Here is a 20,452-nt window from a genome sequence, read left to right as displayed (position 1 = left end):
ATATCATTATATTAAAAAAATAGGAAAAAACCTATAAAAAGAATTATAAATGCAAAACACAAACCACTAGAATCCTAAACAAACAATCGCCACTGTGATCGGCTGTGATTTTCAGCGCTGTTGTTACCTGCTGCAAGCACTGGGCCTTGTTTAGATCAAGGCCTTGTTTAGTTCCCACAAAATTTCACAAAAAAATTTCAGATTTTATGTCACATCGAATCTTACGATGCATATATAAAATATTAAATAATAATAATAATAATAATAATAATAATAATAATAATAATAATAATAATAATAATAATAATAATAATAATAATAATAATAATAACTAATGATATAGTTTGTCTGTAATTTACAAGACGAATCTTTTCAACCTAGTTAGTCTATAATTGGACAATATCTGTCAAATACAAACGAAACTACTACAATGTTAATTTTGCAAAAAAAATTGGAACTAAACAAGGTCTAATTTTTTTTTAGATTTTGACATTGTAGTATTTTTATTTGTATATAACAATTATTGTCCAAATATAGACTAACTAGACTTGAAAGATTCGTTTCGTCGTAAATTACATGTAAACTATATAATTATTTATTTTTTTATCTATATTTACCGCATGTGCCTTAAGATTCAATGTGATAGAAAATCTTAAAAAAAATTGATTGTTGAGGTGAACTAAACAAGGCCTTATGCCTCTTGGGGAGATGATTTATGCCTAGAAGCTCCTCACTAGCAAGCAATAGTGCTCTAGCTATGGAGCTTCACCATCAAACACAACGATTACAAAGATTAACACAATGCATAATGTCCAAGCCCCTAAGATGATTTTCACCATCAACAGTAAAATTTTCCAGCATTAGAGCATTAAGCTGTGTATAAATAACACGGTCCTACCATAGCAATGGTTTCCATCCAGCAAATTTTGTTAACCATAGTCACCATTCAACAGTAAAAGCTTGGATTTATAGGAAACACAGTTCTATACTACATAATGTACAGATTGAGCTCTTTTTATTCTATAATACGAGTAATATGGTATACATATCACGTGTACATACAACTTCTACATCAGGGTTAGTATGTACAGTAAGAAAAGGCAATCCTCTCCGGTTATAACGAGCTTCCATTGAAATATTTACTGAAAGCTTCCTCGTCCTTGCAGTGCACCCACAAGACCTTGTACACCTCAATTAGCAACTTTGGAAATCGGCTAGCAAAATAGCGATCAAATCCCTCTGGCAATGACCCAAGTATGCCCTGGAATTTGTATCCATCAATTGTGAGCTTATGAGAACAAAACAAAGGTCGACTTCTTTTGAGGAGTCAAAACAAAAGGTTGACTTGACTGATTAACAGAACAAATATGCAGTATAAAGCATAAATTGTATTAAAACTGACCTAGGAAATTTACAAAAAAAATCTAAAAATGCTAGGGAAGATTAAAAAAAGATGAACTATCCTAAGTCCTACAGATCCCTGAAGCAATACCCTTCTATAATCAATATGGTGGTAGTCAAACATCTTGCCACCTGAGGTAGGCTACTTACTCAGATCTAAGCGTCATGCCATATATCAAAGGTTTAAAATACCAAGGGAAAAAATATGTAACGTATCAGATTCGGCTGCATGTAAAAGCTTAAGCAAAGTCTAATACCATCGTTAGCTCCCATGTATGATGAATTTAAAGTGTCATTAAAACATAATTAGGCATAAGCATAACAGAACTAGGATTTCCTTCTGCAAACTCTAATACCACTGCCCACTAAACTCTAACTTCACAACTGAAACTTGCACTGCAATTTCACACATTGGCTTAAGCAAAGCAAAGAATTTCTCGGCACAGAACAGAACAGGACGAAAGGCATGGAGAAATCAGAAATGCACAAAATATATGAGAAGTGATATGCCAAAACAAGCTAATTCACCATAGTTTGTTCAGTTAAAAGTTTATCCTTCATTCTTCAAAATTCTCTGCTATTCATTCACAACATGCATGTTCTTTCGCATGCAGTTCAGACTGAAAATCCGGCCAAAACTATCAGGTAATGCTCACAGCCAATGCCAATGAGTTCAGCAACTAATCGACAATTTAACTGCATTCATATAGCATGACAAAATCAAATACAGTAAAATGCAGCACCAACAAACCTTGAGATCTTCTGAAAGTTCTCTGTAATGGCCCGATTTATTTCTGATATACCTCAGAAGATCACGAATAGACTCAAAGTTATACTTTCTATAACGACCCATGTCTGTAACCAAAGCAGCATCCAATTTCTCTCCCCATTTTCCACCAAACGCCACTGGTCCGATGCTTTCCAGTGCGTTTATGAGGTCAGTTTCACTGGTTTTCTCAATTCTGTCACTGGTATCCCTTAGAAATGAAAGGCGCAATTCAGGGCTCCAGAAGAGTGGATGATGCATGACATATACTGCCGTTGGTCTGTTAACATTAAAAAAGAGTCAATTCAGTAAAGCAAGACACATAACCTATGAAAATAAGGGAATTTAGGCTGCACGGGACCTTACTTCTTACCTTATCTCTGGGTTTGGTTGTAACAATTGAGATATAAGATGTACTGCTTCTGGTATGTGGTCCACCACAAAGAGATCAAAGCGATTGTTCACAATGTTCATATCCCGTTCATAGTACTCACCAAACGGATGCTTGCCTTTAGTGATACAATAGAAAATAAGGCAGCCCAAACTAAAAAGATCCATTGCACGAGTTTGACGACCATGACGAAGCTGTTCAGGTGCTTGCCAACCAGAGCTTCCAATTCCTGCAGTACACCATCAAGGATTAAACTGCTAGCTAAGAAATGCACTTAAGCAGTGTGACAAACAACATACAGAATTTATTTCCTAATAGTTCAACTATGCAAGGGTAAACCTCTTTACCTGTACCATGGTGGCTAACAGAAGTCATGTCATCTTGCAGGTGCTTACTTATACCCATATCAGAAAGCTTTGCTCTAATAGTTCCTTCTGCGCTTATTAAGACATTCTGAGGCTTCAAATCACGATGGATAATTCCCAAGTTATGCAAATGCACAAGGCCAGCAACCACATCTCTGCATAAGGAAGTTCACAAAAATCAGAGCAGCAATAGGTATAACAGGTACTCACTGGAGTATACCCAACATAACGTAAGTATAAGAACATTAAAGGTTAAGGACGTTCCAAATAGAATGTTGCAGAACCATTCTTGCACAAAGTGCAGAAAGCCCACATGTTGATAAATGTGGCAACTTTTAATGGGGTCCTTTTTTCTATCGAATACCATGCTTCCTTACTACCTAGTAACTATTTATAGGTTTACAACATATGTCTCAGAGCCAACATTAAAAAAAAACAAGTTGTACTACAATTTGTAAAAAAACTTGACTAACTAGATTACGCAATAAGATCAACACAGAGCACACAGCTCCAACAACAAAATCTTGCGGAAAAGCTAAGACAATTCATTCAAGGATAAGTTCTGGGCTTCCAGCTATAGAAACTGAGTAACTAAAAGCGTGTTTGTTTCACCGCCGAACTGCGCCTAGCCTAAGCCACGGCTGTGCCAAAAGAGAAGAGAACAAAATGGCCACCACACCTGCAGGATGAGTTGGCGATGAACTACGAGCCTGTGGCGTGAGTGCAGTGCGCCTAAACCGCGGCGGCAACCAAACAGCGCTGGCGTGTAGGCGTGTGAACCAAACACGGCCTAAGCCCTAAATATAGAAATTGTACATGGAAAAGGGAATGGTGCTGAAAACATAAGCATATGACAAAACACCAAACCTAATCAGCATCACCAGCAGAAAGCATATGAGATCATTCACGTACCTCATTAGCTTCAGGAGATGTGCTGAAGGAAGCCCATCCTGCGTCCATAATTCCACATCTATTCCCTTAACATTTGGAATCTTTGACTTGATGCTGATACTGACCTCATTGTTAGAAATAGACTCTCCAGAAGACAAATATGAGTGTTTTTGGATTAGATCAGCCAAGCTGCAGTGGCACCTCTCAAGGGAGATATAAACAAAATCGCTGTCATGGTCACAACCATAGAGTCTAACAATATTAGGATCACGATCAGATATAATAAGATTCTGAGTCTCCTTTTCAGCTATGTCATTGTGGGAACGCAGCAGACGTTTCACAGCAACTTGACGACCATCATAAGATCCTTCAAAAACAACTGTGCCATTGCTCCCTCTACCAATTTCTTTATTGGAGACATACAGTTTACCAATCTGACGACCACCAAGGGCATCTGTCAGCGCAGAATTTTCCATTGGTGCCTCAGTTGACCCACCAGTTTCATTGCACTCCTTGTCAGATGCTGTCAATGTCTCAGGGCTATTGGCAAGTCCATCCTTCTTCCGTGTTTTTCTTCTTTTAGGAGTTCCCTCTGACCTGCCTCTGATGTCCACCGATTTCTTATCATGCGTGAATGGCTTAATAAGCTGAATCACAAATTGCCTGCATGACTTGCTTGCAGAGGTCAAGCTCAACAGATAACCAATGACCAAAAATATGGGAAACAAAGGGAATAGCCATCCATAAGTGTTCCTAGTGGGGTATTTGGTAGCTTCAGGATCAGCAGAGATGACATGAGATCGTGCACCATCATAAGTTTGATTTTGAGAATCATCCAATATGATATTTGACTTCCCAGCAGTGTTTGGTAGCTTCCTTGAGGTTTGAACTGGTTCCAGAGCATCAGAACCATGGATGGAAATAAAAGGGGTACCATCTTTCAAGACAATTACATTAGCTGAATCTGAATCAGGTAAAGCAAGTGGCAAACCCTCAGTTCTAATGCATGGAATATCTCCTCGCAGGCAAGGTGACTGATCAAGCATGTCAGGGTGGTTGTATTTAGCATATTGGTTTGCAGTGAAAGAAGTTCTTGTCCAGTTAAATAAATGCTTGCCAAGATCTGATGCGCTGAGAGAATAGTCAGTTCTCACAAGCACTATGATCTTCTCACTGCCATCACTAGTACGGGCATTTAGCTTGGATGGTGCTCCATCAATCCCTGGTCCTTCCAATTCATTTAACACAGCTGGAATACTGTGCCTGTAAATAATCTCACCACTATCAGCATTAACTACAAAAACAGTTGAAACTTTCGATCCAACAGTAACAACAGAATCCCGAACATATGGGCTTCTGGCAACAAATTCCTCCAATTTCCATGGGAGCCTCTGCAAGAATAGAGAGACAAGGATGAGAAACAAATATCTGCGCAAGGAAGATTTCAGAGAAACACTGTGCCTGAGAAAATCATACCACGTTGTTCCCATTATAAACCTCCCAAAGTTCAGTCCCATTCCCATTCATCAAAGGATAAATGAGGTAATTCAGACCAGAGTCAGTGGTAGTAATGTGATCTGACAGCGGAGGCCCTGTGGTGATCTCCCACATAGGAGACTGTGACAACTGGTCCACAAGCTGAATTGTGCCATTGTCGTAAAACTGGAGCACAGGGCTGTTCACAAAGAGAATCAAAAGTCATTCCAGAGTCAATCAGACATGCCAACCAACCTAGGTGCCAGTTCCAGATGCCGCAAGAATGTGCTAAACATGAGTGAGTAGCCCTCAGTAGCACAAGAAGTATCATGCCGAACCAGTAAGGGCTCCTCCTTCCGTGCTCCAGTGCAGCACGAAACTAGAGCATGCCCAGAATGCTTCATTTTTTAGATAAACCAAAAAAGGCCCTTCATCACTACAAGAAACCTCATGCTACAAGCTACATTTCGCTCTGTCTATGGTTGAAAAGCTCCCCAATTCGGCCAAGAAGCGGCAGCCGCGCACAGACGACGCCACTGCAACAGGGACGGGGAAGGGGGGAGACCACGGGGCTCACCTGGGTTCGGCTTTCGCCTCGCCGCTAACCAAGTTAGCCGGCTCGTGGCGCGCAGGCTGCGGCCGGACAAGGAGCTCCCGGAGGCTCTGCTTCTTGGGCCCCGCTGGGGCGACGATCTCGGTGGAGCGCGCCCCCACCGCGACGATCTCGGTGGAGCGCGAAGCCGCCGCCGCCGCCACATCGTCCTCCGGAGCGGCTCCTCCGGGGAGCGCGAGGCGGGGGCGGGGAGCGGGAAGCGCGGGGGGCGGGGGCGGGAGGAGCGCGGCGCCGCCGTCGTCCACGCGGAAGGCGAGCCCCGCGAGGAGGACGAGCGGGATGAGGACCCGGCGGAGCGACCTCATCGGCTGCGGGGCATGCCTAGCTAGGGCTTGTTCGGAGGGGGAGGGGGAGGTGGGGTCCGGATCTGGTCGGAGCTTGGACTCCCGGAGAGGATTGCTTGGCGAGGAAGGGGATTGGGGAGACGGGAGGAGGCTTCTCGAAGCGGGGTGCTGATCTGTTTGTTGGGAGTCAAAAACGATGGGTTTGGGAGCACGAGGGAAGGAAAAAATGGCTGCGGCGGCGGCAGCGTCGGAGGGTGGTTCGTACGAACGGACGAACGCCGCGCCTGACGGTGGGCGTGTAACTGTTGAAAAAACAATAAAGATTTATGACACTAGTATATCCATTCATACACCTTCCATTTTAGGGCCCGTTGGGATTAGGCCTCGTTCGTTTCAGGCCTTGTTTAGTTCATATCAAATTAAAAAAATAAGATTTTTCGTCACATCGAATCTTATGGCATATATATAATATTAAATATAGATAAAAAAACTAACTGAACAGTTTGTTTATAATTTACGAGATAAAACTTTGAGCCTAGTTAGAGGAACTTCAAGAGTTTGGTTACTCTGTTTGTGGAGGGTATTTTAAAATTTACATAACAAAAAGTAGGCTCCAACAGATGTGCTATCTGATTTTGTAAAATAAAAAATTAATTATCACCCGATTTTTGTGGCTATATATAGCTAACCACTTATATGGCTATCTGATTTTGTAAAATAGCAAGACTGTTGTGGACTTCTTCTTTTTTAAAAAGTTTTCTATTTTATAAAATAGCTAAATAATAGAATTTAACTACTAATTTTAGCCAAATTCTTGAAGTTGCTTTTAGTCTTTAGTTGAACAATAATTATCAGATACAAACAAAAGCACTACAGTAGTTGAACCCAAAAATTTTCACTAATTAAACGAGGCCTCACGTGAAATGAGCACCAGGGAAATTTTCCTGGAACGCTATCTAAATTTATATAAGCTTCGTCACTTGGAATAATTCTTAGGCTTGTTTTAGTGTAACTGAACGGATATTTTCAGTCCGAAACGGCCTGGAACATTTCCAGTTTAGTACAAATATCAAATTATTTCAGATCTAAAACAATTTCGAGTCGTTTGAACCCTAAATGAGCGGGTCTTTAAGTTTATAAAACTAGTACTGTATTTGCTAAAGCACAGGCTCCTACTTTTAGGTTTTGTTCTAGTGATGTATTAGGGACCATCATCTGTTCGCTTGTCTGAAAAATCATACCTGAAAATATTATTCGTTGATTTATTATGATAAAAAAATATTATTAGCTGATAGAAAAAAGTGTGGCTTATAAGACAAGCAAATGGAGCCTTTGACTAGAGGGTTATTGTTATTTTCTACCCTAAGTATTTGTTCATTTTCTATTTCATGTGTTCATGTTCTGAAGTCAGGCACATATAAGGTATAGGAAATGTGTATTTTTGTGTTGAGAGGCTGCTTGGTTGCTAGCCATAGTTTACCACAACTAACTTTAGGCAAGTGTGGCAAGCCACAAAAAGTGTGGCTAACAAATTGGTTGCCACACTTTGCCATGCCTAAAGAAATCTTGCCACACTTTTTAACTCTATGACATGTGGAGCCCAAAAGAATTATGCCTAAACTTAATTATCAACCAAACACTTACCAACTTAGACAAACTTGCCTAAAGTAAAGTGTGACAAACTGTGGCAAGCAACCAAACCGCCAAGTAGCAAAAACTACGTATTGAAGAGATTATTATCTCACTATTGCCATTATAGTAGAAATATTCTAAATAATATTGGCACATGTTACATTGCGGAAAACAGCTACGAGCGTCTCCAATTGTACCTGAAAAAAAAGTCCAAAAATTTTGGTTTTGCAACTTCTCCAATAAATATTGCAAAGGGAAAATTATTGCAAATGATTGAAGAAAGGCAACAAACATATTATACCTGAATTTTTTGGTGACTTGAAATACTTATTTATTTGCCAAGTATTTTCTTAGGAACTAATATTAGAGGTGCCCTTATAGGATATAAATTTTCCATTAATAGATTTGTATTTGAAGTGTCTTTGAAATGATATTGACACTTTAGCAAATGACAACATATTGCGGAAAGAATTTAATGGTGAAAAATTATTTTGACCTTTCCCTCATCAAAATATACTTATTATTTTTGCACAACACACCCGCCTCTAGTAAAAAAAGTTAAAAAGTAGATATAAGGGACTCTTTAAAAAACAGTAAAAGTATCTCTAACTATTTGTCAAGACCGTTCACAATCTTGATTTATCTTAGCTCAATAAGTCTGTGTTTAGAGAACTGGAGACATCCATATATAAAGATACGTGGGCAGCAGCTACTCGCTACTCTGATATCATGAGACACTGATTATTTTTATTGGACACTTCATCACTGCAAAATCACTGTTGCTAGAGGTTCATCAAAAGTGAATCTTTGCATGTTATTTTAAGATACAAGAATACTAAGAAGTAAATAGGCAACGGTCGACCATGGATGATGGTATGACCATTGCCTTCGTCGTCTAGGCAAACTCACCGCCTAACAAGCAACATATGACATCTTGTACCTCGCTCTATCTCTTATCACTCGACAACATTGAGCTCAAGCACCATGACTGCACCCTCGTCTCCCGACTCCTCCCACATCCTCCATCTTAGCCTTAGGAGGAGAAAGCGAGGGGGGACGACGACGATGTAGGAGGAGCCAAATAGCAAGGGCATAGGTATAGTGCAATAGCTCAATATACTCTTGAGGAGTGTCGTAAGGTGGAGCAGGAGACAGTATGGTGTTTATTGGGCAATGACGTGGGCCTCAAAAGAGTAGGGTGAGTAAGCAGCCGATTGACTTGCATGCAAGCATGGGTGCTTAGGCTAGTTTAATGGGATATAGTGTCCAATCCAAATGGTCCTACAAGACCATCTTAGGGGCATTTGATCATTATAGATGCTTTAAGGTACAATATCAAGTTTCATAGCTAGTCAACCCTATATATGTTAGGAGTTGTCAAAAAAAAACCCTATATATGTTAGGGGTTTGTGTATATTTTTTAATATATCACATCAACACTTTGAAAGACCATCTTAAAAGGATTATTTAGACATTTTTAAATAATTTAAGGGGTGAATACATAAGTTGTGGTTAAGTACACTTTTCCTCCTTTGGTTTGTAGGAATCATCTAAAGGAAACATAGGAAAAAAAATTTTGTGCTTGATTTCATAGGAAAACCATAGGAAAAAACATTCACTTAAGCACATGTTTGTCGCTTCTAGTTTTTTTCATGCAGTTGATCCATACACCTATCAATACAAAATTCCTATATTGTTCTTTCCTCTATTTTGCATATATATTCCTACCTTATTCCTGTTTCCCTTTCTCAACTAACGTGGCCATACTATTTCAAGCCACACACCATAAAATAGAACATAATTTTAGAAAAAAAATCTGAAGTTAGCTTCATAATTTTTTGAGTCGAAACAAATTGTATAAGATTATATCAGGTTTTAGGATTTCTAATCGTATTATTTTTCCATGTAAAAAAATATTTGGATAAATTCTTATTTGTTTTATGATTTTAAGATATTTTGTAGCACGATTTATCTCATTGAACTTTTACTTAGTCCAATTCACCCCTATGACATGGCGCCATATGACCAAATTATTATTAAAATCACTTAGGGTGTAAAAATTAAAAATTGATTTTTGTCATATAAGAAGAAAAATTGGACAAGAAAAAAAAAACCACGATTGTCGAGGAAGTTATTTATAAACCAAACTCTTCCAATTTTCAATCCCACGTTCAAAGGGGGCCTAGACGAGGTAGAAGGGCTTTGTGGGCCTCTAACGGGCCGGACCAGCTATCAGCCACTCGCTCAAACGGTGATTCCTTCCTTCTCCTGCAGAGGGCCACCGCAACACATCCGGCCGTCCTGTCCCCGGAGGTCGCCGCCGCCGTCTTCGTGGGCGGCCGTACCGGTCACGATGAACAGCATCAAGTCGGCTCTCTTCTCCGGCCACCGCTCGCACCCCCTCGCAGCGGCCGCGGCGGTCTCGCAGCAGCAGCTTGGGGGCGCCGCGCCGTTCCACTCGACACCCGTTCTGCAGCGGAAGCGCAAGACCCAGTGGCACAATGTAAATACGTAATCCCGCCTCTGTCCGCCCCCCTTTTCCTGCAATTTCTTTGATGACAAATGCTGTGTCCTTTTGTTTGATCCGAGCGTTGTTTTTACCTGGCCCGGAATCTGTTTGATGGAATGGAAGGCCTATGTGGAACAAGGTCTGCCGCACCATTGATGTTCTTTTGAGGATCACACACTTCGTGGACTATTATTCAGGGAACGATTGTTGAAGCGTTCTTGCAGAATCCTATTAGATAGTTTCGCATTATAAAACTAATATTACTAGATTTTATCAGGTGGTTTTGTTTTTTCTTGTTATGGCCTGACTTAGTTCTCAAAATTTCTAAAGGTTTCCCGTCACATCGTGGACATACGCATGAAGCATTATAGATAAAAAAATAACTAATTATACAGTTTGTCTGTAATTTACAAGACGAATCTTTTGAGCCTAGTTAGTCCATGATTGGATAATAATTGCCAAATACAAATGAAAGTGCTACAGTAGTCAAAACCAATTTTTTTCGCGAACTAAACAAGGCCTATCCTGCTCTGCACAGGGTGATAGATGCAAAAATTGGGGATACTGTTGCCCTAATAAAAAAAGAGAGTTGGGAACTTGGGATACTCAAGCTTGGTCTTTGATGTTTGTGGACTGTTCCTCTGTGCTATTGGGCTGCTTTCTGCATTGCTCATCTATCGATTGCAGTCGATTGAACTTGGGCTAAACCTCCAAGTATCAAAATAGATGTTCATAGTATTTTTTAACTAATTTTGGACGTGTTCAAAGTGGGTGTAGACATGCCTATGCTTACTCAGATCTTCACCCTCCCACTTCATCCTTGATAAAGCGTTGCATATGGACCCAATTTCATCAGGAAATCAGGTTGCTTAGGCTTGGCTTGTGGTCAGGGATGGAAACTTCACTTGTTTTGGCCTTTTTTGGGTTGATGAGTCCACCCAAATCTTGCTAAATGAACTAAAATGGCAGCCAAGCACCATTTTGTGTGTGTGTGTGGGGGGGGGGGGGGGGGGTGAATTTAAATGACATGGCACCATAATGAATTAGCTGACCCAGAAAACGTCATTAAATACCCGCCTGCACCCCTACTTGTGCTAAATTGCGCTGATGAATCTTTTAATCGATGCTACACGCAAGAAACTTTGTTCAGCAGTGATTGGTTCAGCCGGTTTCTCTGTTCTGCCTGCTTAGGTTTCTATAAAATAGCATTCTACCTGTCTAGAAGCTTGTGCTAACTGATCAGTCAGAAGAAATGTTGTTTCTTACTACAAAATAGTTTGTGCTTCGAATAGAGAAATAACCAAATGCTATATATCTTATGCTTGAGCAGAGGTTCAACTATTATACGAGACGTAGGAAGAACAGAGAAACTAAAAGGTCAATGCTACGGAACATGTCAGAGTATGCAGAATATCTCTTCCAGGTAAGTGTAATGAAGCATCTCACATTTTCATGATAGTTCAGTTTTGATCACAAATCCTGTAAGTCTGCTGACCTTGTTATACTTCAAACTAGTTCAGTATATTAAAGTATTATATTTTTTTCATACTCCCTTGCATACTAAAGAAAGAGTCCTGAAAGCATTATAATGGTGTGGTGGGTTCCAGAAGCTCTTATTAAATTGCAAATAGAATCCCTGGAAGATTTTGGTATTAGTTGTTCAGAATCAGCTGTTTATATTCCTGCGAGAAGACTTGGTAGGTTTGATGCTTTACACTTGGGGGCTCTTATGTCTATATAAGAACTCCAGTACTCAATACGAAAGAATGTGCCTTTTTTATTGTTAAATTTGGGATAGAGTAAACAAAAAAAAGGCTTTTTTTTTAACACCCCCCCCCCCCCTCCTTCTCTCCACTGTTCTGTTTCTGGTTTCCATTGTTTAAGGCATCTTTTAGTTAATTTCGCTCTTGCTAAATTGGTGGTTCAGTTTTCAATAATGTTTTTCAAATGCTTAATGCATGTGGCCAGGCTAGCAATCAGGGGCTACAAATTAGGAGAATTATTATCTTTAGGTGGTTAGTGGCCTATTTATATCGTGTAATCAGCCTTGGATGAATCGAGCAATAACAAATCAATTTCCTAATCTCCCTCCTCCTCTCAATCTCACCCCCTTCACCAGCCATCCTCCTGGCGATGGTTATCCCCCAACCCCCAATGATCTAAGGATCATAACAATGCAGATACAGAATGTTCGGATCCATTTATATTTTTATATTTTTCTTGATGTTCAGAGTTGGCGTGATGAAGATGAGAAAAATGATGCATCTAGTGGCCCTTCATGGTTTAGAGGACATCGTTGGGTCAGGAATTCAAACAACGGTTTCCGTACACATGATTTTTATTCTGGGAATTTCAGAAGCAAAGGTTCAATACCCTTTTCTTTTCCTATCTTATAAGATTTCAGTTATTCTTCTCAGATTGTAACTTCGATTGAAAACTTCTTCTGCTGGTCTTCAACGCAGTTTTTGTCAGAAATGTTACAGATGGATATAAGTGTGCAAGGCATCTTATGTTATGAAAATTAGAATTACTTTGATGATATCAATGCCTTTTTTACTAGTCGGGATACCTTGGATCTTATAGAGTGTAAACTTTAGTCATTTGTTGTTTGGCAACAGGAGGATTTGATTTTTGCACAAGTGATGAGGATGAACCAGAGAATCTGTTTCGTAATGTTTTCCAAGACCAGCACACATATTATTGGTCTTTTTCATCTGATAATTATCAGAGGAACTTCAGACGTGCTCGCTCAGAAAAATCCAGAAACTGGAGTTCTGAAACAGACGAGGAGGATGAGGTACCAGCTCCATCAGAGGTATCTTTGGCACGGCAAACTCTTGGATTGAGAACTTCTGGTCCGCTAAAACTTGAAGATGTTAAAAGCGCGTAAGATCTTTGAGCTTTATGGCGTCGAGTCCTTTTTCCTTTTTGGCAGAGATTGTGTGTATACTTCCTTTTGAACTGTTCCGGAGATTATTTGATCATTTATTTCCTTTCTTTGATCCTAGATACCGAGCATGCGCACTTAGATGGCATCCAGATCGCCACAATGGGTCATCTAAGGTATTGATCCAATCCAAACATTCAAAGTTTATCTTTCACTTGCTTTGCAAAATTATGTGTCACTTTTCTCTTTCTCTGAATAATGTGCTGTTAATCTTTGACATAAGTCCTCAGCATACATGAGTACCACTGTGAGGTAGGATTGAACTGAACATCAAACAATATGGTTATATCAATTAATGATTAGATGCTAAAGTTACAGATCATGTTCCCCCTTTACCAATTAGTTTTGGAATGCATCTGTATTTTATGAGAATGCACTATATTATCTTTATCTTTATATAGCTAATACATTTTCATTATGTTTGATCCATAAGGATCCGTCATAGATTCTTTGGGACATACATATTAGTCTGTGTTTCATGTTTTTAGGACTATCCTGTACCTGATTAGTAGAAGACATAAGATTCTGGTTCAGATTGAGTCCACAATGTTATATCTGGGAGAGGTTGCATCTTTGTAGTCAATGTTTTGGATGTTTTCTTTAATTACAACACAAATAATTAATATTGTTATTTTACATAGCCAATTAAGAATATGGGGTTTGTTTGATGGACAGGCTGCAGCAGAGGAGAAATTCAAGCATTGCAGTGCAGCATACAAGACCTTATGTGATAGTTTTGCTGCTGCATAGATAATATTGAATGAAGATGGACTCTGGATGAGTCCCTTTCAAACTTTCTAGCTGCAAATTCTGAAGAGCTGCCAAATGCTTGTGGTAGCTCCAACCACCCCAATCCCAAGAGTCACATTTCTCTTGGCTCTTAGGGGGATTGAGTAAACTCAAAATTGACCAGATAATACGAGCACTGTACAATCTTTTCTCAGACATCATTGCTGTATTATTTATAGAGATAGGAAGACATTGTTCATACCAGTCAATAATTTTCTTGGCTGAGTTACTGTACCATAATTTAGGCTTGGATGTTTTTTGATGGGTTCGTGTGATGACTGATGATTACAATCTTACATTTACATTACATTATCATCTTTGTTGCTGACAAAGTTCTTGTGAACGGTGGACCATCTGATATTAATAGCTATGTTTTGTCATGTTATTTGTTCATAACTAGTCCGACATTTTCTACATGCTGCTCTGGAAATAGACTGCATGTTCTGGAGGGGTGGCAAATTTCAATAGCACATAATTTGTCAGGTTAATAAGTACTGCTGTGCAATTGCAGGCACTCAATTCGGACACCATTTTGTAGTATGAGTCTATGAGAATGACGAGCAATCATATCCAGTCCTAAAAAATCGGGCAGCATGAACAGGACCCTGAGTGGATGTCCAGGCCCATCAAGAAAATAAAATTACTCTACCTGAAAAAGGGCATTTTGAGATCTACTTTCTACCATCTTCTAGGAACTTTATTTAGAGTAATAGAAACATCATCTCATGGTCTTGAAGTTACATAAGAAATTCCCTGAGAAATCTGGTTTCAAACAGGCCTTGACAGAATGTTGCCATAAAAAAAAAATGCTCAGCTGCCTTTTTAATAAAAAATGCTCAACAGTGGTTCCATATATTTTTGAGAAAACGGTTCTGAGTGCATGAAAACTAAGTAGACAACCTGAGTTTTTTTTTGCTAAATAGGGTCAGCTATACACTCAGTAAATTTTAAATTATGTCGCTTGAACTAGTCACATCTGATATAAGGTATTCAGGTGTGCTTAGCAATGCAATTAAGATATATTTTCACATATCCTTCATCGGTGTCATGTTGTATTTGCAATGCGTAAGTGGACAAGCACGCGCTGGTTAAGCTTGGATATCCTTATCTTGTTGTCGATATACCTGCAATGAGAGAAAAAAATCATTCAGAATAAGCATTAGTTCTCTGCTATCTTGAGACACCACTCACCAGAAACCGAAATTTTTCCTAAGTATAACGTGCATATTTAAATTTCAGGAAATCACGAATGACTTACAAGATTTCCATGACAAAATCTCCTTGAGCATCCAAGGGAAACTGTAAACCACCAACTTGAACAGCTCCTTCTTTCATGGACACGGTAAAGGTGTTGCCACTCCCTTTTTTGCTGCAAGTGCAATGCAAAGCTGAGTCAGAACTGGAAACCGAAATGCACTTTTGTGGAATAATTTGTACATTCTGGTACACCCTATCTTACTGCAAAACGTTCATTTCCCTCCCTGTATGTGCACAGCTTATTTTATACGTTTGCACTTACAAAAGTAGGTATAGCATGATGTTTCCTTCAGGTAGAAGGCAAACTGCTTCAACAACTATGGATCACGCATGCTGGAGGAGTGGAGTAAGGACTTCTGTTTTTTGTTCATTAAGATGGTCTTGCACAAATGCAAACTATCCTTGACAGGAAACACAAATAAACATTGATTCTTGGAGGCTCTACAGACTTACCATATGTTGCCTGTTGCATTGAGGGTGAGACCTGGGAAGGGGCTAGCTGAATTCTTTAATTTCCCGTCTTCTTTTATAATCTAAACAGACAGTCCATGTTACAATTAGTCATGTGAGGTGCCAGGTGCCAATAGATAATAAACACACTAAAGTACCACACTATCACTTTACTGTTTGATTTCATTCTGAAACTGACCTGGAAGTCCTTGAGACCGGCAGATGCAACAGATGACCAACTTTCACCTTCAGTCTGCAACCATAGAAAGGCAAGCACTTTCAGGACTCCTAAATGTATGCAAATAACCAGTATGAGAGTCTAGTTAAGTATCCAGATTAACCTGTGAGCTCCACAATAGTTGCCATTCACCCACCAGAATGCTTAGATCAGTCTTTGTTCCATTTTGGCTTGAAATAAAATCATTGATGACCTGTTTAGCCAAAAAGAAAGTTTGTATACATAATTTTCTCCATTTAGTGTGACGATGGATGATGCAAGCTGTAAATCACACACCTCTTCTACTCCTGTTTTTGCAGATATAGTTGACAATAAGATTTGTCTTGGGTCTGCACTCTTCTGTAGGACAAAAGTGGTTCCCTGCACTACAGATTGTTTTGAAAATATGATGAAATACAAGCAGGTCTATACAAAGCCAAATAGTTTCTATATAGAAGGGTTATGGACTTCATATGCTGCAGATTTCTACTAAATCAGGAGAATATACACACAAATCGAAACCTTAAATGCTTGAAGACTGCATTTATGAACACTCTGATGTTGTCAAGGTAGTAAAATAACATCAAGATTATGTCATCGTACCTTGTTTCCCCTTGAAATACGTATGTTCCCAGTGTGGGATAAGTATGTTGTGTCAAGCCAACCCTTAGCTTCATCTCCAAGAAGTCTAAATGGCACTGGGTACGGGACTTTAAATGGCAGAAACTTGAAGGTGAATGCTGCTCGGTCAAAACGGAAAAGTATGCGATTTCCATCCTTAATAGTTGCTTCTGCCTGGTTTTATTTTCATAAAACACCTTATTGTAAGTATTATAAAAGAGATTTAAAGTAACAATCCCTAAGGCAATACAAGTATTTATTTCTTTACAGTTAACTCTCGCTAAGGCAGTATAAGGCCTTATTTCTTTACAGTTAACTCTCGCTAAGTCAGTACAATGCTTTATTTCCAATATCCTCGATGTTTATTCTGACAAGATTGATAGCTAATGTTGCAGAACCTCTTTGATTACATATTAATTTGGATGTTACCGCCTATTCTGTTTTGCCTTGGAAGAATAGCAGAAAAATCAGGGATAAGATAATGGAGTTTATTTCTTTGGGTTTAGTGATAGCTGTGTGCTATACTGCCATTTATTGTGATGGTAAGAGTGTAGGTTCCCAGTTTATCATAACAGAATAGACGTCACAAACAATTGGCAAGGTGAGGTGCGCATCTTATCTACTCCCTCCGTTCCAAATATATGACATTTAAGACAAGCTAATTGCCAAAAAATATGAACTAATTATCATGTCCTAAATGTTATATATTCTAATCATGTATTAATAACTTGGTATGCATTTCCTGAATAAGAATCCTAAATGCCAATTTGTTTTTCACTTGTTAAAGTTTTTTGAGAATTTGGCACTGACATGCTAAGTTGTATGTCCATGTAACACCTCAGACATGATTGCTAATTTGCATTGGATACCAAATAAAATCTGACAAGCACCCACTCCCTTTGTTAAGTTTATAAGTTTAATAACAAATTTCATAAAGTAGATACATTATTAATATTTCCTGAGTCTCTGTAATGTAAAGTTTCATCACTTATATTGGGAAAATTATAATTCAATCTGACAAGCAGACGTTCCCTTTGATGCGTTTATAAGTTTAATAACATATATCATAACAAGTAGATACATTATTAATATTTCCTGATTCCTTGTAATTTAATATTTCATCAATTATGTTGGAGTAAAATTAAGGCGCGCACATACACGTTGAACATGACACCAAAACTTCACTGTAGTTCAAATGCATGTAAAACAATAAAGCTTTTTATGGAATATGGAATGTAGATACGTTATTAATTCAGAGAACTTAGCTCTAAAATGCATAGTTCAACATGAAAGATAATAGTAAATGAAATGGCAGGATCAGGGATGCAGGAAGCACAAACATATGAAGGTCCGATAAGGAAATATGCAGATCCATAAAGCCCCATGTCAATTGAAACTCAGGTGATATTGACACATAAATTACCTCTACTTTGAGATCACCAACTGATTCTGAAAACCTGACAACATTGACCACCCTTGGATCATCTGTTCGAAGATAAACTTCCTGGAAGATACGGAAGGAGTCAACTCCAACAAATGTCCTCTGCATGAAATGTGAACCGAGTAACCGACAATAGATTTAGTCATCCGTCTAGAGCTTTCACAATCCAAAGATGAAAGAATACATATACAAATAGTAAATGGGACATATATTTTCAAACACAAGCATTTTGAACTCCACCTGAATGGGTGATGCTGTCCCTGGTCTCGTAGTGAAGATGAGCTGCCAGCTACCTTCGATTAAACTTGAACTCGTCTACAGAGAAACAATAAAGCTAAGAAAACAAGCTTTCCTCTAGTTTCAAGTACAACATTTTGAGCTTTGTTGGGTGCACATATGTTAGCATGGTTTTGAGTTTATTCTTTTTTTTTCCTAAACTAAAAACTCCCCAAGTCACTTATCTTGAAGTTTAAATCAATGCAATACCTCACCAGAATTAGAGCTTAGCTGTTCCAGATATTCATTGTCCAATCAAACCAATTCTTCCAAAAGGAACAATAGTGTCATTCAGTTAAGCTTTTGTAGTCTGTAATCTTAATTATTCTTGATCGATCATACTTCGAAGCTCTAAACAATCTCCAAAGTAGGAAGCTTCGGCTCCAGCATATTATCGCTGTTAAGGCAGTAAACCCGCTAGTTCAAACATCAGTAGAATTTCTCTGTTCGGTCGGCTTCAACTTAAATATGGAAGATTTAAGTTAACCCATTTGTTAATTGGGATCTGAAGCATTAATCTTCGACAGTTGACTTCACTAATTAACCACTAAGTATCACGGATAAGCTGATTAGATTATCATCGCACCGGATCAGGAACGCCTCCCTGGGCCTCGAGAGCCTGCACGGCGCTCTCCACTTCCTGCAACCACCACAAAAAGGCGTCAGCCTCCAGTGACACGCCCACCGGCAGCTGCATGTCAGCAAGTACATGGTGCGCTCCCCTCGGCAGAGGTCTAGTGAATCGCGGGTCCCTTGCCTGGAGCTGACGCGGCGCGACGGCGCGGCCGCGGCCCTGGACGCCGAGGAGGGCCTCGAGCAACACCAGCTCCGGTTCCGTGTACGCCTCCGCCTCCGCGGCCGCTACCGACGGCGCCGCGAGCGCCAGGGCCCGGCGGCGGCGAAGGCGAAGCCGGGGCGGCGTCCCCCAGATGCGCGGCGCGCGGGAGGCGCTGGCGCGAGGCGACACGCATCGCGGAGGCGGAGGACGGAGGCGCACAAGGCCTCCGGCTGCTGCTGGGGCGGCGGCCATGGAGCGCGGGGCGCACGGAGACGGGGCGCAGAGTTCGTGGCTCCCGTTCGCGCCTCTCGCGCGCGTGGTGGAGCCGTGGGCAGTCAGCAGTGGCTGTTGTTGTTCGATTCGTGGGAGCAGTGGCCTTTGCGTTACTCCCTCCGTCAGAAAAAAAATCTAAACATGGATAAGTCAAAGTTTCAGGTTCTATAAAATTTGTAAAAAGATGATATCAGGCCTTGTTTAGTTCACTTCAAAAACCAAAAACTTTTTAAGATTCCTATCACATTGAATCTTGCAACATATGCATGGAGTATTAAATATAGACAAAAACAAAAACTAATTGCACAGTTTGCATGTAAATCACGAGATGAATCTTTTGAGGCTAGTTAGTCCATGATTAGACAATGTTTGTCAAATAAAAATAAAAATGATACAGTACCAAAATCTAAAAATTTTTCAGAACTATACAAGGCCTCAATGTTTACCTCACAAAATAAGTTATTAACTATAAAAGCCTAGTAAATCCTAAAGTTTTCTTTTTGTAGTAGTGTTAACTTTTATTATTTGTGCTTTAGCTTTTACTGCCTAGGGCATTGAATCGAAAGATGGTGTATTCAAGTGACTAGTTTTTAGTGTTCATAATTAAAATTTTCAAATAGTTCTAGTTAATTAAAATGGTAAATTTGTAGTTAGATTTGTTAACAAAAGTACTTTAACATGTCAACGTTGTACTAACTCAAGACCAAGACGATTTCTGTTGAAACCGACATTCAAATGGATAAGTCGAATTACCTAGCATTGGTTTATAATGGTGTTCTTAATATCAATAACGTTGGTGGAAACTAAAATTGATCACGAACACTTGGACGGTGGTGATCCGGTTCACAATGATGTTCACAAAAAAACCCAATTAGCCGAGCTATATTCAATACATATATTTGTGCTTCAATCCTTTATAGCTTCTATTTGTCATATAATATAAAAGGTTTAAGGTGCTTTTAAATTTCTTATACCAATTCGATGTAATAATCTTGGATGAGAAAAACTTTGTCGAGAAAAACCTATTCATATATAATAAGTAAACTTTAAAAATCATTACTTACACTATTTCCAT

General features: G+C 39.4%; 3 protein-coding genes across 4 annotated transcripts; 1 reads left to right on the top strand and 2 right to left on the bottom strand.

Annotated features, from left to right (window-relative positions):
• Positions 881-6,486, bottom strand: LOC8077273 (serine/threonine-protein kinase/endoribonuclease IRE1). 2 transcript variants are annotated; one of them, XM_002460630.2, is made up of 7 exons: positions 5,868-6,482; positions 5,291-5,489; positions 3,836-5,205; positions 2,906-3,078; positions 2,541-2,787; positions 2,153-2,447; positions 881-1,261 (listed from the first exon to the last, which is right to left on the bottom strand). In XM_002460630.2, the coding sequence occupies exons 1-7, from the start codon at positions 6,206-6,208 to the stop codon at positions 1,115-1,117; spliced, it is 2,772 nt and encodes a 923-aa protein (XP_002460675.1). In that variant the 5' UTR covers positions 6,209-6,482; the 3' UTR covers positions 881-1,114. The 2 variants fall into 2 exon arrangements, with proteins under 2 accessions (XP_002460675.1, XP_021309611.1); XM_021453936.1 differs by lacking the exon at positions 881-1,261 and having other exon boundaries at positions 2,311-2,447; positions 2,534-2,787; positions 5,868-6,486.
• On the top strand, positions 10,057-14,376 carry LOC8074219. The gene is made up of 6 exons (XM_021454511.1): positions 10,057-10,322; positions 11,659-11,751; positions 12,560-12,692; positions 12,947-13,214; positions 13,337-13,391; positions 13,951-14,376. Exons 1-6 carry the CDS (start codon positions 10,173-10,175, stop codon positions 14,023-14,025), a joined length of 774 nt encoding a protein of 257 aa, XP_021310186.1. The 5' UTR covers positions 10,057-10,172; the 3' UTR covers positions 14,026-14,376.
• Positions 14,855-19,467, bottom strand: LOC8077272 (probable plastid-lipid-associated protein 12, chloroplastic). Its single transcript, XM_021454510.1, has 11 exons — positions 19,084-19,467; positions 18,913-18,966; positions 18,291-18,365; positions 18,033-18,152; positions 16,592-16,783; positions 16,286-16,369; positions 16,113-16,202; positions 15,971-16,024; positions 15,775-15,854; positions 15,323-15,433; positions 14,855-15,188 (listed from the first exon to the last, which is right to left on the bottom strand). Exons 1-11 carry the CDS (start codon positions 19,354-19,356, stop codon positions 15,110-15,112), a joined length of 1,212 nt encoding a protein of 403 aa, XP_021310185.1. The 5' UTR covers positions 19,357-19,467; the 3' UTR covers positions 14,855-15,109.

This window comes from Sorghum bicolor, chromosome 2 (assembly GCF_000003195.3).
Source record: "Sorghum bicolor cultivar BTx623 chromosome 2, Sorghum_bicolor_NCBIv3, whole genome shotgun sequence".
Classification (NCBI taxonomy): Eukaryota; Viridiplantae; Streptophyta; class Magnoliopsida; order Poales; family Poaceae; genus Sorghum; species Sorghum bicolor.
This window is presented reverse-complemented; position numbering and strand designations above follow the sequence as displayed.

Bases quoted from the DNA above. Each gene is read 5' to 3' on its own strand.
- LOC8077273 (XM_002460630.2), bottom strand. From the start codon at position 6,208: ATGAGGTCGCTCCGCCGGGTCCTCATCCCGCTCGTCCTCCTCGCGGGG. The intron at 3,079-3,835 runs GTACGTGAATGA...TTCCTTATGCAG, and splicing joins CATCTCCTGAAGCTAATGAG to AGATGTGGTTGCTGGCCTTG. The intron at 2,448-2,540 runs GTAAGAAGTAAG...TAATGTTAACAG, and splicing joins CAACCAAACCCAGAGATAAG to ACCAACGGCAGTATATGTCA.
- LOC8074219 (XM_021454511.1), top strand. From the start codon at position 10,173: ATGAACAGCATCAAGTCGGCTCTCTTCTCCGGCCACCGCTCGCACCCC. The intron at 12,693-12,946 runs GTTCAATACCCT...GTTTGGCAACAG, and splicing joins TGGGAATTTCAGAAGCAAAG to GAGGATTTGATTTTTGCACA. The intron at 13,392-13,950 runs GTATTGATCCAA...TTTGATGGACAG, and splicing joins GCCACAATGGGTCATCTAAG to GCTGCAGCAGAGGAGAAATT.
- LOC8077272 (XM_021454510.1), bottom strand. From the start codon at position 19,356: ATGGCCGCCGCCCCAGCAGCAGCCGGAGGCCTTGTGCGCCTCCGTCCT. The intron at 16,370-16,591 runs GTACGATGACAT...TCTGTAGTGCAG, and splicing joins GTATTTCAAGGGGAAACAAG to GGAACCACTTTTGTCCTACA. The intron at 15,189-15,322 runs GTAAGTCATTCG...CTCTCATTGCAG, and splicing joins GATTTTGTCATGGAAATCTT to GTATATCGACAACAAGATAA.